The sequence below is a fragment of the Pogonomyrmex barbatus genome, unplaced genomic scaffold (assembly GCF_055798465.1).
Source record: "Pogonomyrmex barbatus isolate J1 unplaced genomic scaffold, ASM5579846v1 scaffold17, whole genome shotgun sequence".
Taxonomy (NCBI): Eukaryota; Metazoa; Arthropoda; class Insecta; order Hymenoptera; family Formicidae; genus Pogonomyrmex; species Pogonomyrmex barbatus.
This window is the reverse complement of record NW_028297113.1, coordinates 1,579,413-1,595,087: the sequence shown is the minus strand read 5'-3', so window position 1 is coordinate 1,595,087 and position 15,675 is coordinate 1,579,413. Positions and strand designations below refer to the sequence as shown.

The window sequence follows — 15,675 nt, the reverse complement described above, 5'->3', positions numbered from 1 at the left end:
ATGAAGATAAAAAGTTCGCGTATTTTTTAGAAATTACCTACGAGCCTGCTGTAGAACTTTTTCAGATCGATTTTATTGACGCTGTTTGAAGGCGCATTGCTATGACGGTTGATCGATCGATTCGCATCGTCGGCAATTATCGGTCGCATTACAACAATTTGATCGCCAAATATGCAAGATTGACGTGCAAACAATGTCCTCGGCGATAAACCTCGATGAGGCATGCACCGAACATATGCAGGCGTGACGCTCGTTTTTCACATCCAGTCGCTTATCATGTTCACGCAATGTTTTGTTTATTGGTAACCAAGGTAAGTGGATTTTAGTAGTGTAGAAATAGACATTCCGGAGACGGAATCTTTAAAAACTTTAAATTAAGTGAAAACTCTCCTCTCTAAAAATGAGACTTTCTTTAATTCTTTTCGATCAAAATTTTGAGGATTAATCTAAATTCTCATTTGGATTTTATGACTCGGTAATTCTTCTACACCTCTAACCTTTTTATCTTTGTTTAGATATTCGGTCTTTCCTAATTGGCTGGTGAACAGTCAGTTTATTTAAGAGCTTTAGTCTAAGAGTATTAAAAATAGACCGTTTCATCCTGCATGGAAAACAGTCCTCTACATTTACGGCAAAATAGTTTTTATTCCGATCCTCCTTGTGAATTAGGTGCAAGTGTGGATACGTTAGTAGAATTTTATATTAAAATTGCCAGAATGGTTGTAATCACATATTTCAACAGCTGCAGCGAAGATTCTGAAGCGACCTGCGCTTCAAAATGATCGATTCGCGTGACGGTTCGAAAGGACAGACTGAATATTCCGTATACATACACCATCGTCTGAGGAAGCCGCCCTGTAGTTTGGCGCAGATCCCACGATGCACCCTCATTCTGATCGGCGAGCGTTCACCGAGCGTTCACCCCGAGATCACAGTGCAGGAGGCGCGAGGTGCGAGCGTGTGTTTCCTTTCTGCCCCCCCCTCTCTCTCTCTCTCTCTCTCTCTCGCCGGTAATTCCTCAGCGTTTGGATACACCCTCGCGGTGGCGCGCTGCGCTCATGCACGAGCAACACCGAGTTGTCAAAGAGGATTTCAACTTCGAGGCCTCATTCGACGATTCCGCGTACGGTCCACCTCGTCCTCGAGACACGCGTTTTCTCGCGGCGACCTCGAAGAGCTGCTCGGGCGCGCGCTGGCCTGACTGCCAACTGGAGAAAGTCAGTCCTTCTCTCGCGGTGTGCGCTTAAGTGTGCCGGCTGGGTCGTCGGGCGTTATTATTATGTACCAACCACGGAGATGTTGGTAACGATCCGGGAATAAAAAAAATAGCGCGCTTTTTATCTCTCTGTCTCTCTCCGTTTTACTCCGCCGCTATCGCCGCCGTCGTCGTCGTCGTCGCCCGGGGTAACGTTTCTCACAAGTCAGGACATGTCCCTGGCACGTCGATGGGTGTCGTCCACTTCCACGATCGGACGGATGTCCCTCACGGCAGTACCAGCCAAGATCGCGCGACTCCTCGCCGATGACTCCGAGCACGCGACGAGTACGCGGCCGACCGTTGCTGCCTCCTCGACCGCTGGTGGCCGCGACAGTGATCGTGGGAACGATCGACGATGTATCTCGACGAGGAAGAGGCATGCGACCTGGGAGGAGGAAGGGACGTGGATGCAGATGAGAGAAGAGGAGAGAAAGAAAGAGAAAGAGAGAGAGAGAGAGAGAGAGAGGGGAAAGATTAGCGAGAGGACTCGAAGAGAAATAAATGACGGAGGAGGGAACAAAGGAGGAAGGAGACAGAGAGGGGGAGAGAGAGAGAGAGAGAGAGAGAGAGAGAGAGAAAGAGAGAGAAATAAGAGTTAATGCGAAATCGAGCGGAACTGGAGAATATATGATTCTCGACGTGTGTGTATGCGTGCGTTGCGCGCGAGTGCGGACGTTCCGATACGAACGCCGTGCGATCGATGTGAGATCGGCCGAGACACTGCGAGACACCGCCGATCCACGGCGCGACACTCAGGTGAACGATTTATTCCTGCCCCCACTTGACGCTCCACTTTGCCCCCTTCAATGCGTCCGTTCAGTGTCTACTACTACTACTACTACTATTCCTGCCGTTGCTGCTGCTGCTGCTGCTGCTGCTGTTGCTGTTCCTCCACTCTTCGGCCCCCCCCCCCCCCTTACGGTGCTTCTCCTGTGCAGGAACGTTTCGCCTCGCTCGCGGACCCTATCGCGCTTTCGTCTTTTATGTGCTGAATTCGTTTTTTAATCCCTCCCACCTTTACCTTCTTCAACAAATGACAAATTTAATTAATTATCGCGACAATCGGAATAGTCGAAATTTTTGGATAATTGAGACAACAGTTTCTCCCGTCACTCGTGAACTCGAGAAACTTGAGATTATATAACTTAGAATCGATTCGAGATTGTAGAAGTATAATTGTAGACAATACAACAAGATAATCAAATATGATTATCTAATCTATGAAATTTGAAAAGCGGATAAAAGGAGGTGATTTCTCTTCCGAAACGAAACAACGTGAAATATTTTGAAAAGTTTGGACAAATTCCGAGTATCAAGAGTAACGCTCTTGAAGGCTAGGTCCCCTCCCCTCTGCTTCTTCTTTCACCCAAGTGAGACGCAGGTGCCTCCGCGCCATCACGATCCATCGCCTCCTCTCGCTTTCTCCATCTTATCCCGTATTAAATCCTCCTCCTTCGTTCCCCGCCCCTCCCGTTCGCTTGGGGTCCCCCGCGAATCCTTTCCTTCCGCGCTTCCCCGTTATTCGGCGGCCTACCTCCCCGATGCGGCTGGTTTGGCGGGTAATAACAGCAATCCGAGGGCTACGTAGGTGGAGCACACAGTGACTGTTCTCGAACGTTACGCGCTTTACGGGCTTTTGAATGATTCGTCGGCGTCAATGTGACAAGTACATTCTAGAGCATTCTCGTCGTTACGCGCACGTCGTTTTCCGCGTCCGAATCCAATTCCGCTAATTGGTCGCTAAAACTAACATTTTTTCCGGATAAAAAAGAAACTGTAAAAAAAAATGTTATAATTATAGCTATCGGTAAACAGCGATCATAAAAACTTCATTACAGGTGATTTCGCTTCAGCTCCTGAGCATTAGCTTCCTCATTTTTGTGATGTTACGTTAAATTTTTCACTATTTATAGCTTTATTAATTTTTTCATTTAGAAAACTTGAGATAAAAATATTTGTGAGATAAATCGTTGAGATTGAATTCTCCTCTGAATTTCGGGCGCAAAATAAATAAGGTAGAGCGTCGCAGATTTTTTTCAGACGTCGCGAATCCTCCTTATGGAAACTACTGTTAGATTATTAGCATGTGAGATGTAAGATTCATGCAGTGTTCCGCGTGTCACAAACTTTTGCTGCTGTCGACTGGTACTATCGCTATTTTATCCACGCATTAAAATCTCTTCCTCTCGAGAGATGCGAAATTCATTATTAATTCGTCACCACGGCGCGATGAATTTTGCAGAGGTCGATGAACGATATAGAGGAGTCCCCAGCTGGACTCCGGCAATGTCTCCGATGATGTCGAGAAAGAGGTCTACTAAAAATAACCCGGTTTCAATTTCCGCTACCGCGTTCATGATCGACAATCGCTAGCCGAGAACGCCATAATGGTAGGCGATCGAGGACGTAAATGTAGGTTAACGCTAGGAAAACTACAAGTTTTTGTGAGAGGCTTCCCCTTCCGATGTACTCGTTATGTATTATCGTGTCTCTCGATGTTTCTTTAATTTAACTGACAGCGATGAACAATATTCATGCATAAAAAAAAAAGAAAAAAATAAAGAATAAAAGTCGCGAGGAGAAGAAAATACAGAAAATACGAAACTGCGTTTAAAGTTCGGAATTGTATTTTGAATAAATCTTTATAGAGAAATACGCGCTCAGGATTATTCTGTGACAAATAAAAGTCCTCCTTCTAGTCGAGTGGATCATCGAATGGATCTCAAGAGGAAAAGTCCATGTTGTAAATTCTTAGAAATACAATCGTACGTCGGCTCTCTTCTTCAGGATGCACTCGCTGCTATAATGTAATCTGCGATTTTACGTATAACATTCAACTCGCATGATTAGATATTAAATCCACGCTCCAGAAGGCTACTGTCTGGAAAGATTTAACAGCTGGAATAGCATTTGGACTAAATAATCCGGATATCTAATATTGAATTATATAAAAATTGAAATATCATCGTATTGTTGTGTTGAAAGATTTTACAGAGACTCAGGTTAAGTTACTCAATTGGTGAAAGATTAAAATTTTACAGTTTAAGACCTGTTTAAGGCTTGTTGATTCACTGCAGCCATTTTGAATTATAATGACGAAACGAGATAACATAAAAAGTTTTGCAAAATACATAAAAAAATATTTTTCGATAAAATAACATTTGCAATCGATGGAATAGATTCGTAAAATATAAATAATATTTAATTGATAAATAATTATATATAGAAATAGAATAAATTATGCCTAATTAAAAACAGAGTTACACGATTTAATTTTAGACATACGGTTATTTATTGATTAGCAAAAAGAAAACTTTGATATTTTTTTACAGATTCTAATGTAAATATATTTTCGAAGAATATTTCTATTTTTATGTATTAAGCAAAAATTTTTATTGTGTAATTTCTCGCTTCTAACGTCATAATTACAAATGATTATAGTGAGTCAACAAGAAGAAACATATAAATATAATAAATAATATATGAGTATTATTTTTAATTAACTGTTAAAAAAATTAATATTGTTTAGTATATTTCACGTGAAATGAGTGGCCTTCGCGAAGAGGCCTCGCAATTATCAAATATTATTAAATGGACTATATTGATTCGCAAAACTAATATTTCTATTTTAGTCTTATTCGAGTGCATATCAAGCAGATGAGAATCGCTAATGAGAAACGTTCTTATCGCTCAAAACCCTCGAGTCTTAATTGCGAAATGATGTGATGCTTTTATTTCGAGCTCGAAAAAGTGACCTTGACCCTTTAATTGGAGGATTAAGATAATTTCGATATTATGCAAATATTAGCTTCTCGAATCGTCGCACCGATAAATTTACGCGACAGGCTGATATTATTCGCCATATGTATAAAACCGAGAGTAATCCGACATAATTGCCTCCTGTATTTTTCTTCAACCTGACATTTCCCACTGTTCGACATGTATTACGTAACGTAGATACTTTGAATCATCGCTACTTATTCAAAAAAAAAAAAAGAGTATATAAAAAAGGGAAGAATAGAAGGATTTTGCATGAAATGACTGGCCGTTTTTATGAGTAAATTACTTTTAATGACTTCTTCTCTAATGTATTTTGCTCAATAATGATTGTAGCTCAATATTAATTGTTATTAAGTATGATTAATAACATTGATTTGCATTATAATATTCGATCGGATATCTTTTTATATAATTGTTAAAAAAGGTGGCATGTCTCTTAAAATCAACGAGAAAAGAAAAAAAATGAGAAAAATAATGATAGAAAAGGAAAAATAGAACCTATATTGATCAATATAGAAAAAAATTTATAAAAATCACATAACCAGCAGCTTTCGTCCCGCAAGATCCTTCCATCCTTTTCTTTCCTTATTTTATTTTTAGGCGTACACTGGAGCAAATATTAGAAACAGGAATAAGTATTAAATTTTGGAAATGAAAATTCGGAAAAATAAAAATTAAACGTAACGTACAATAAAAACAAATATTCATTGCGCGTTACGTTTTTTAATTTTTATTCTGAAGTTCTTAAAAATTTAACATTCATATTCCTATTCCTAATATTTCCTCCATAAGCACGCGCCTATATCATATTATTATTACATTCATTGATACCTCTTATCGTCATGTTATCATATTTAATTAAGTACACACGCCGTGTTACGCTTAAAAACACGTAGCACCAAATAATAAAGTAGTAATAATGAGTCCGTGAACTACTGTCAGGTGTCTCTGGAAACTACATGTTTGCATAGCAAATAAGAAAACAACGCGTTTGTCGGATACCAGGTCTGAAGGGGTTAATATCCCCCTGCCGTTGGCAAATGCTATATAATCGGCTGTAATTTGTGGGGGGGGGGGGAGGGGCGAGATGCTGCAACTAAGTAAGTCAACGACGATCTCTTTCGCAAGCACGCCCAGCCTCATCCTGCGAGTCGCGACTTTGTCACGGCGTTGTTTGAAAAAAAAAAGACGTTGCGGCCAAATGCTGAGGTGGAACAGTTAATTGCCGCTAATTACGACGCCACGCTCGTCCACGATCGTCCGTAATTCCACGAGTTGTGTGTCATTAAAGGATAGACAAGCGCGCTCTATCGTAATCGCCGACTATCCACGATGCGATGCATTTTAATAGCCTCTTTTTTTTCCTCCCCCTACACCGATCGCGTAACACGGAAGGCGCGAGTAATTGGATCGATCGGGCTTTTATTGCGTGCTTTGTGTTTCCTGTGCGTAGAAAACGTGAATTACCGTTGTGCATGGTAAAATATATTACAGACAGATCGCAGAAATACCAGAAGGATGTCCTTCGAATGGATAAACAATAAATCGTAATAAGTTTGTAATAAATGGCATGTTATTAATAGATAATTTTAAATTCAATTCATGAAGCTCATTTTTCTTCTTTAAATCCAATTAAAGATACTATAAATTAGGCTAGCGACTTATCACGACATTTCATTGCCAAGGAGACACCGGCGCCGACTTGAAATATGATACAATCTGTAAAGATGTTCGATGGTTTCCGTACGACATCCTGTGCGAGATGCTTCGATAACAAGATTGATTTTTATCCGAGAGAGCTCGATCGATCGCTGCAAAAACATCATTCAGGATCATGGATGCAATAATGATACCGGCATTACGGCTTTCTTTCTTACGGCAAATCTCGATTTTTAAGAGGAATTAAAAAAAGATGTGATATTAAAAATATATCGTTTACGATCATAAAAATTCAAAACGTATCATGCTGCCGGAAGTAAAGTAGAAATATATTAAAAAATATAATTATTAAATCACAAGAGATCAATCGCGACTCGTGAACTCGTTTTCAATCTTCCTAACAGTTTTTTTTTTCTTATCAGTCAGTTTAAAAACATGTAATCAGTCAGAAAAAAAACATGTAATTAATAATAATTATATGTATAATTAAAAAGATAAATATTTATAAATTATAGAAAAATAATCTAGAGCAAAAATTAAATTTTAAATTATATTCATGGAAATAATAAATTCTCGGAAAATATTTCAGAAATTTTTATAGACTGAACAATTAAAAATTTTTTAAACTGATTTCTAGAAAAAAATTGATATGTAATATCTACGACTTAGTTAAAATATCTAAAAATTTGAATAGATACATATCTAGAAATAACTTTGTTATATCATCAAAATAATTATGTAAGATGTTTAATGATAATAATACTGCACAGTTATTTATATTTTATCAAATTTTTAATCCTATATTATAATTATTTTGATAGCTTAACGGAATTAAATTTTCAAATTTTTGTATTTGTTAAAAGTTTTAGCTACTTTAGCAAAATTGTTTTCGATACAAATATAAAGTTACGTTATTTTATAAAATAACATAATTTTATATTTGTATTGAAAACAATTAACCTTACTAAATTTACCTAAACCTATCTAAACTTTCTTAAGCATCTTTAATAATGATAGCTATTTATCATATTAATTTTTTTCAATAATATTTATCATTTTTTAAAAGATTATAACTCATTTTTTAACAAAAATTGAGAAATGAGAGATGATAAATCAAATTATTATTTGTAAGTCGATGAGAAGTTAAAATTCAATTATAATTTCATAATGATAAGATAATGATTCATAAAAATAAAAATCACAGAATTTTATCATCAGCATGAAAAATTAGCTTCGACATATTCATAAATTTGTATTTGTTTCCTTAAATGTATATGCTATCACCAACAAGCATAAAAATCGATCATTCAAACTGCTAAGATAAGAATTTTAATACATACTTTTTTTTATTCTTTATTTTTTCTATTCTTATTTTTTTCTATTCTTTCCTTAAAATTTTTAATATTTTTGCAAATTTTAATTTTTGCAGCAACTTTTAGAACTTTAATAGCACACGTCCCACAATAATGATTGATTTATAAATCTTTACATAGACATAGAGCTAACTTAATGGCATTTTTATTGTTTGCGCGTCTTGCATTACACGACGTATGTACACACATTTCTATCGGCCAGCTTTCATCGTGACGTAAGTTCCGGCGTTTACTCGTTTTGAGGAAAGAAAGACTCTCACCTCGTCACGCGCAAATCTCCTCGGTTGAATGAATGTTGCGAGACGAAATAAACCGTGAAATTATTTTTGGAATTATAAATTTTACAAATTTTCGGATCTTTTAAAAAGACAAAACTAAAATTATACGTAGAAAAATGAAATAATCCATGTCGTTTTTTAATTATCAAATTTTAATAAAATTTTATTCTGTTTTTCATTTCTTCTCTTTTTATCTTCTGAAAATTATCTAAACATATGTATATACTTCGCCAACACTTTTTATAAATTTACATCTTTTATTATTATTATTATACGTTATAAAAATATAATGAACAGTATTATTGGCCGTGTCGTTTCGTTCGAAAAAGAATTAGTTCTTAGAATAAGTTCTTTTTCTATTAAAAGAGGAAAAGAGGAAAAGAGTTTGAATGAAACGTATCGAGTGAAAACCGCGTTCGATAGTTAACAGAGGCTCTTGCTTTTGCAATCGCAATAAAGTGTATCTCGATGGGCCTAGTTCTCAGAGTAATACTCTGGAAAGTGATGCGCGTGGGTATAAAGAGAGAAAAGATCTCAAGACAACTATCTGGCGCGCAATGCCGCGGCAAAAGTAACAATGTTCGCTGCAACGCACATAAACTTATGAAAATAATTTCTAGGTCGCTACAGATCTGTGATCTGATGTTAGTCAAATGCTGGAACAACGTTTATTTCTTAAACAACTAAACAGCTTCTTATCAGAATTATTATTAATATTATTATATAATAATTATAATATTATTCCTTTACAGATAATAAACCCGCAATATATTATGTGTTAGAAAATATAATTGGCATTGAATATTAATTCAGTGATGGACTGGCAAGTGGAGACTTTACTCGCAGCATTTTATAAAAACTATTTCGAAAAACTGCAATAAAATTGCAATTATTTGTTCAGTTGACACGAATAATTGACAAACGTAATATATTATAGCTCTGCTTTAGCTTCTGCTTCAGACTGTTTAAAGCTCGACAATTAACATAATTTATCGCAAGTTAATAATCAGACATATTTAATTGCATAATCGATATCACGAAAAAAAGCGCTTCCAAATACTATTTAAAATGCATAGTAAATTGTACAAATCGATAAATAGTCATTATGAGCGAATAAAGTAAATTAGTATGCAAAAAGAGAACTTATTTATTTTTTTCTTTTTTGCTTTTTAATTGTACGCGAAGCATAATAGCGTAATAAGAATAATAGCCAGTATTATATATCTTCTAATAATGCGCTTGATGAAATAAACGCTCATTATCAAAAATATTATTTCGGTTAATACCGACACTAATCATTACGCTTCATTTCTTCTAACTGCTCCCGCGATAAATTTTCGTAAATAAAACGGAGACCTTCTCTTGCTCGTTTCGTTCAATATTTATAATGCTAATTGCAGATCTATATTAGCTAAGCATATCAAGGATATCGTATTGCAAATAAAACGTTTCAACTGTAAGAAATTGATTGATTTCGTGAACTGAGAAGAAACAACTCCATCTCACATCCAAATGGAAATAAAAAATTAATTTTTTTTTTTACGTAATTGTTTAAAATAAAATATTTCTGAAATATACAAAGCAAGATATTATCTCGCAGGTAAGAAATTTTAAGTTATCTAACATATTATTTTTTTTTGTTTTTGTTTGTTTAAAGAAAAATAGTCCAAGAGAATAAATTTTTATCTTAAAATAAAATATCTTTTCAATAAAGAAATTTCATATAAAAACATATATATAAACATATATAAAAATATATAAACATAAATATAATATTATATATAAAATATGTTCATATATGTTGATATTAATTTCTTTTATAAAATTTTTGTGTAAGAAAAATTTGGTGTAAGAAAAATAATATAATAATGAGAAGACAAAAAATAATTAAAAAAATAATTTTCGCTTTTTTGCTTTTTTTTATAAAAAGTTAAATTTTAAAATATGAGAAAAAATTGCCCATATATAATCATATATATTTATAATTAAAAAAAAAAAAAAATATATATATATATATAGTTATATGTGGACAATTTTTTATTTTTATTTTTTCAAACATAATTTTTTGTAGAAGAAACAATTAAAAGCAAATTAAAAGCAAAAATTAATAATTTTAATTACTTTTTATATCTTCTCATTATTACTGTTATATTTCTTGTATCAAACAAAAATTTTACAAAAGAAACTAATTAAAAAAAGAAACTATGAACATGTATAGATATATTTCTATATAATTAGATATTTATATATTTTTATATATATTCATATGGCATATCTTGCATAAAAATTTTTTATCGGGTTATTATTCAATGTTTTTTTATTCAAATTTTTGAATGTCAAGGATTTTTGACTGTCAAGAAAACGAAACATAGCAAAACAAAAAAAAATCGTTGCCTATTCTTAACGAGATGAAGTACGCATATACATCAATGGAGATCAGTCAGATCATTTGTAGATTAATTTTTCATGATTTCTCCAGCTCATGTTTTTGTAAGGGAAGCCTCTCGGGCATATCTCGCAAGCCATTCGAAAATCACCGATCATCTCTCCGACATGTAAACGTGAACTTCGGTTTTCACCGGCGAAAGGAATAGAAAGCCAGCGCTTTGACTTCTCGTCGTGCTTGACAGGAGGACACAGTAATTAGATGAACTACAATTTCCTTTGATTGCGACGGACGTCCATCGCGGGCGTCGTCTCCGTTGCCTTACGATTGCCGACGTGCGAGATGTCAAATCGTGCGAGAAAAGAAAGAGAAACAAAAAGAAAAGAAACTACGTAAACATCGTAAACATTTCCTTGCATTTCTTTCGATCAGTCTTTGGCTTTTCTTCTTCTCTTCTTTCGTCTCGAGCACGAATCTCAGCATGCGTTCTGGCAGATTTCTTTCGACTCTCCGGCCGATAAAGGTTTTATTCGCGTATAAACACGAAGCGGATTAATAATAAAATGGAACAGCTTGGTGGAGGTCGACCGGTATATTGCTGGTACCTTCCACACGAGGAACGTATTCGCGCGTGCGCGCGCATGTGTGTGTGTGTGTGTGTGTGTGTGTGTGTGTGTGTGTGTGTGTGTGTGTGTGAATTAACGCACTTCTACTACATGATTCTCGCGCTATTAATCCTATATGAAAAACTCCAAAATTAATGATTTTATCCTGCAATTAATTTTGAAAGTAATAAAACTCTGTCGATGACGTCGAAATCCATTAACATAAACGTATCTTTTATCACACTAATCTCAAGAGAGATCAAGATATTAAATCCATCTTTAGACTATAAAGATTTATATATAAAATGTATATATATATATATTCATTTATATTAATTTAAAATTTAAATATATTTTCGCAGGTCTATTTTATAGTCTCACAAAAGGATATATATATTTTATATATATATATGTATATTCTTTTGTGAGACTATAAAATAGATCTGCGAAAATATATATATAATTTTAAATTATTGATGTTACATGCAAATTTATTATATGTATGATTTGATAAGAAATGTCATTTTAGTAAATATATTTTAGAATTGTAAAAATAAATTTCTTTGAAGTAGATTACATTACGAAAAAAAGGCTCTTTCAAATAAAGTTCTAAAAACATTCTCTTATTTGTAAATATTCGTTTCGAAGTCAGCACAATTTGGAATTTGGAATTTAGGTCAGCCATTTATTTCTTTATTGCGTTCCGATCGACTCCACCGTAATAGTTACAGTATCCAGATGTAACCGCGCTCGGAGATAATTAATGCCATTTCATATTTGTATTGAAAGAAGTGATTTGCGAAACGACGCGACGTCATTCTTCGTTCTTGCGCGCAAGACGCGAAGGCGTCTTGTAATTCTCTCCCGTCGTTGTTTGTCAATTGCATTTTGCATTACGGTTTGCGTGCGAGAGAATTGCGCATCTCTCGGTAATGGAAACTCAGAGAGCGCATCGTGCGCGTACTGCAACATACAGCGCCGCACCGCAAGTTGTTACAGAGTATTAATTAGAGGAACTCGGGATAGAATAGAAGTGCGTTGCGTTCTTATCGCACGTGAATTGTCACGATCTTTGAGGGTTGGTACTAGGTAGCTCACCTCTTTTAGGCGTAACATCAGCATGGATTGGACATTTGTGCGAGTGCGTCATTCGACACGAAACAATTATTTTTGCCACATTTCCTTTTATTACGCGCACGACGAGATATGTACAATGTTCATTTACACGCTCATCGCATAGTCATAAACGTGCGCGACATTACACGCGGCCGTGTAACATGCGAAAGCGTTGATTTCGAAAATCCCTATGTGTAATACATATAAATACATATATGCTTTACTTTAGATTACTGTTACTTTTAATTTATATCTCTACGCTATATAAATTATTCGATCATTAGGAAATCTATCTATCGATCTCGCCGAATACCACATCCAGCGTACCGATAATGGCGACCACATCAGCGAGGAAGTGTTTGGGTCCGATATGCTGCAGACTCGCAAGATGAGCAAAGCCCGGAGCTTTGATTTTGCATCGGTATGGCTTACTACTGCCGTCACTGACGAGGTAAACGCCGAATTCGCCCTTCGGCGCTTCGATAGCGGTATATGTCGCTCCTGGCGGTACTTGGAAACCTTGAGTGAACAATTTGAAATGATGGATAAGCGCCTCCATGCTGCTCTTCATCTCCTCTCGCCGCGGCGGCACTATCTTAGCATCGTCACATCGCACTTCTCCCTCGGGCATTTGATTCAAACATTGATGGATGATACGCAGTGACTGCCGCATCTCCTCGATACGACATAGATATCTAAAAGCAAAAAAGACATTCAATAAAGACGTTGTACTAAATGTAATAAAAATGATATTTAAAAGTTGTATAGATTGATGATTTTTTTAATCATTTAACATATAGATTGCGGTGAATCTACTTGATGAGTCTACCAGGTCACAACATTTTGTCCAGCACTTTCCTAACAAATATATTCTGTCTTCTTATTTCACAAACGTAGAAAGAGGCTAAATATTTCGTTATCATTCAGTTTTTCTAAGACATTGCCAAGAGCAAACAGCAATAAACTCACTATGCTGTTGGTTCTGATAATAGCCTTCAAACAATATACTTGTCTAATAGATACTTCAAAGATGCATTTAGAAAGTTTTTAAGAAAGTTTTTAAGTTGTTATGCTGTCTTTAAGACATCTTATAATGTTCTTATAATGTTCTCTAAATCTTTTTTAAGTTTTTAACTACTGCTAACTCCTTATGTAAATATGATAGTTTTAAAATTGTTGTGTTTATATTTACTTTTATTAATTAAAATAATCATTATTCTTTGTAACATTTATTTTTTCTTACAAATTATAAGATCTAAAAAGATGACAACTTCAAAAAATGAGAAAAAGCTTAATTAGGAAGTTTTATTCTGCAAAGTAAAAATTAGTCCATGCTTCATTCTACAGATTGTATGCAAATAATTTTAATTTCTTGTTAAACATGTTTCAATAACTTTTTTATTATTTTAATATAAAATATTTACAGAAATTAAAAACAGAATAAAGGAAAGATATCTCAGAAAAGCAGTCTAATTTTCGGTCGTAGCCAATATGTTAAATAATTTTTTTATATATTACATATAAAACGAAAAGTTAGATATCATTAATAAGAAAAATAAAAATTAAATAGTTTTTTAGTTTTAATAAAAATTCTTTAAAAATTAATAATTTAAAACAAAAATTTTCTTTTAAAGACTAATGGTAGATAACAGAGCGATCAAAAAATTTATAGATATCAGATGTATCTTTTCTAAAAACTCTTTTTAGTATTCTTATCTACGTTTGATTCAAACTGATTCATAATATTCATTATCTTTCTTTTACCTTTCTAATAATCCATTTTTTTTTTCAAGTTTTAATATCTAATTTCAATATAATTTATCTCTCATTTAAATTTACCTGTCGTAGCAATCGCCATTTGTGCCAATTGGAACATCAAAGTCAATTAGGTGATAAGCGTCATAAGGCGCGACTTTTCTCAGATCCCATTTTATTCCAGAGCCTCGTAACATTACACCACTGAAGCCCCAATTCAACGCATTTTCCGCGGATATAACGCCAATATTAGTTGTACGCTGCCGCCAGATTCTATTTTCCGACAACAGATCCTCTACCTCGTCTACGCGTTCGGCATATTTGGAGGCCCAATCATATATGTCGTCCATTAGACCTAACGGTAGGTCCAAAGAGACACCACCAGGTCGTATATAGGCTGCATGCATACGAGCGCCACTCACGCGTTCATAAAACTCCATTAGTTTCTCGCGTTCTTCGAACAGCCAGAAAAAAGGTGTCAAGGCACCAATGTCCAATGCATGTGTTCCAATGCCCATAATGTGATTTAGAATTCTCGTAATTTCCGCGAAGAGAACTACAAACGAGGAGAGAATTTTATCAGTAAAAATATACAAAACAAGACTTTTCGATTATGGCTGCATCTTGGTGTCTAATAATTAATTTTATCAATCTTAAATTCTTAGATCTATAAACAGATAAATGCATATGCACATATTAGCTCCAGTACATTTCATGTTATTTCAATCAAAAGAGATTATGAATCTTTTTTTTACCTCGAATGTACTTTGCACGCAGAGGCACATCTATATTCAGTAATTTCTCAATTGCCAGAGAGAAGCACTGTTCGTTGCACATCATGGACACATAATCTAGACGATCAAAATAAGGCAGCGCCTGCATATAGGTCTTATACTCGATTAGTTTTTCTGTGCCACGATGTAGGAGACCGATATGCGGATCGGCACTGAGCACGATTTCGCCGTCTAGCTCCAAGATCAGCCGGAGCACGCCATGAGCGGCTGGATGCTGCGGTCCAAAGTTAAGCCTTATATTCTGTATAGTCTGCTCCACCTTGGGAGCTGGCGTTAGAAATGACTCCCTGTCCGGTGGTACCCAATCGATTTTTTCAGTTGGCAACATCACCGGCCGTTTCTGTTGCTCGGCGAACTCCAAGTCCGGAAACCATTGGTGACCATTACGATGCTGGCTGCAAAACATATGTACCGTGTCAGTTCAACTTGAACAGATATAGGTTATGTTATTACATAATGCGTGTATGATCGCAGAAGAGTACGTTTAAGCCTAAACTAATCTGACTCACACGTCGAGAATTGCCGGTGCATTACTCGGCGCCAACAATCTGCTAGCACCGAAAAATCCTGCGTTTTTACGCAGAACCGAGCCCAACACTCTCGCCGCCATGATGCTCACATCACGCACCAACAAAATACTGAAGAGATCTGAGGCCCTATTCTTGAAACAT

The 15,675-nt window shown here is 35.4% G+C and overlaps 2 protein-coding genes across 2 annotated transcripts in view; both read right to left on the bottom strand.

Annotated features, from left to right (window-relative positions):
* The window catches only part of emp (epithelial membrane protein), a 36,571-nt gene extending 34,527 nt beyond the window's left edge, over nucleotides 1-2,044 (bottom strand). The window contains exon 1 of the mRNA XM_089074779.1: nucleotides 834-2,044. Within this exon, the coding sequence (XP_088930905.1) occupies nucleotides 834-891 (58 nt within the window). The 5' untranslated portion in view covers nucleotides 892-2,044. The remainder of the gene's footprint in view (nucleotides 1-833) is intronic.
* A 10,459-nt stretch (nucleotides 2,045-12,503) lies between these two features.
* ND-49 (NADH dehydrogenase (ubiquinone) 49 kDa subunit) lies at nucleotides 12,504-15,675 on the bottom strand. Its single transcript, XM_011644893.3, has 4 exons — nucleotides 15,514-15,675; nucleotides 14,966-15,399; nucleotides 14,295-14,766; nucleotides 12,504-13,150 (listed from the first exon to the last, which is right to left on the bottom strand). Exons 1-4 carry the CDS (start codon nucleotides 15,612-15,614, stop codon nucleotides 12,745-12,747), a joined length of 1,413 nt encoding a protein of 470 aa, XP_011643195.1. The 5' UTR covers nucleotides 15,615-15,675; the 3' UTR covers nucleotides 12,504-12,744.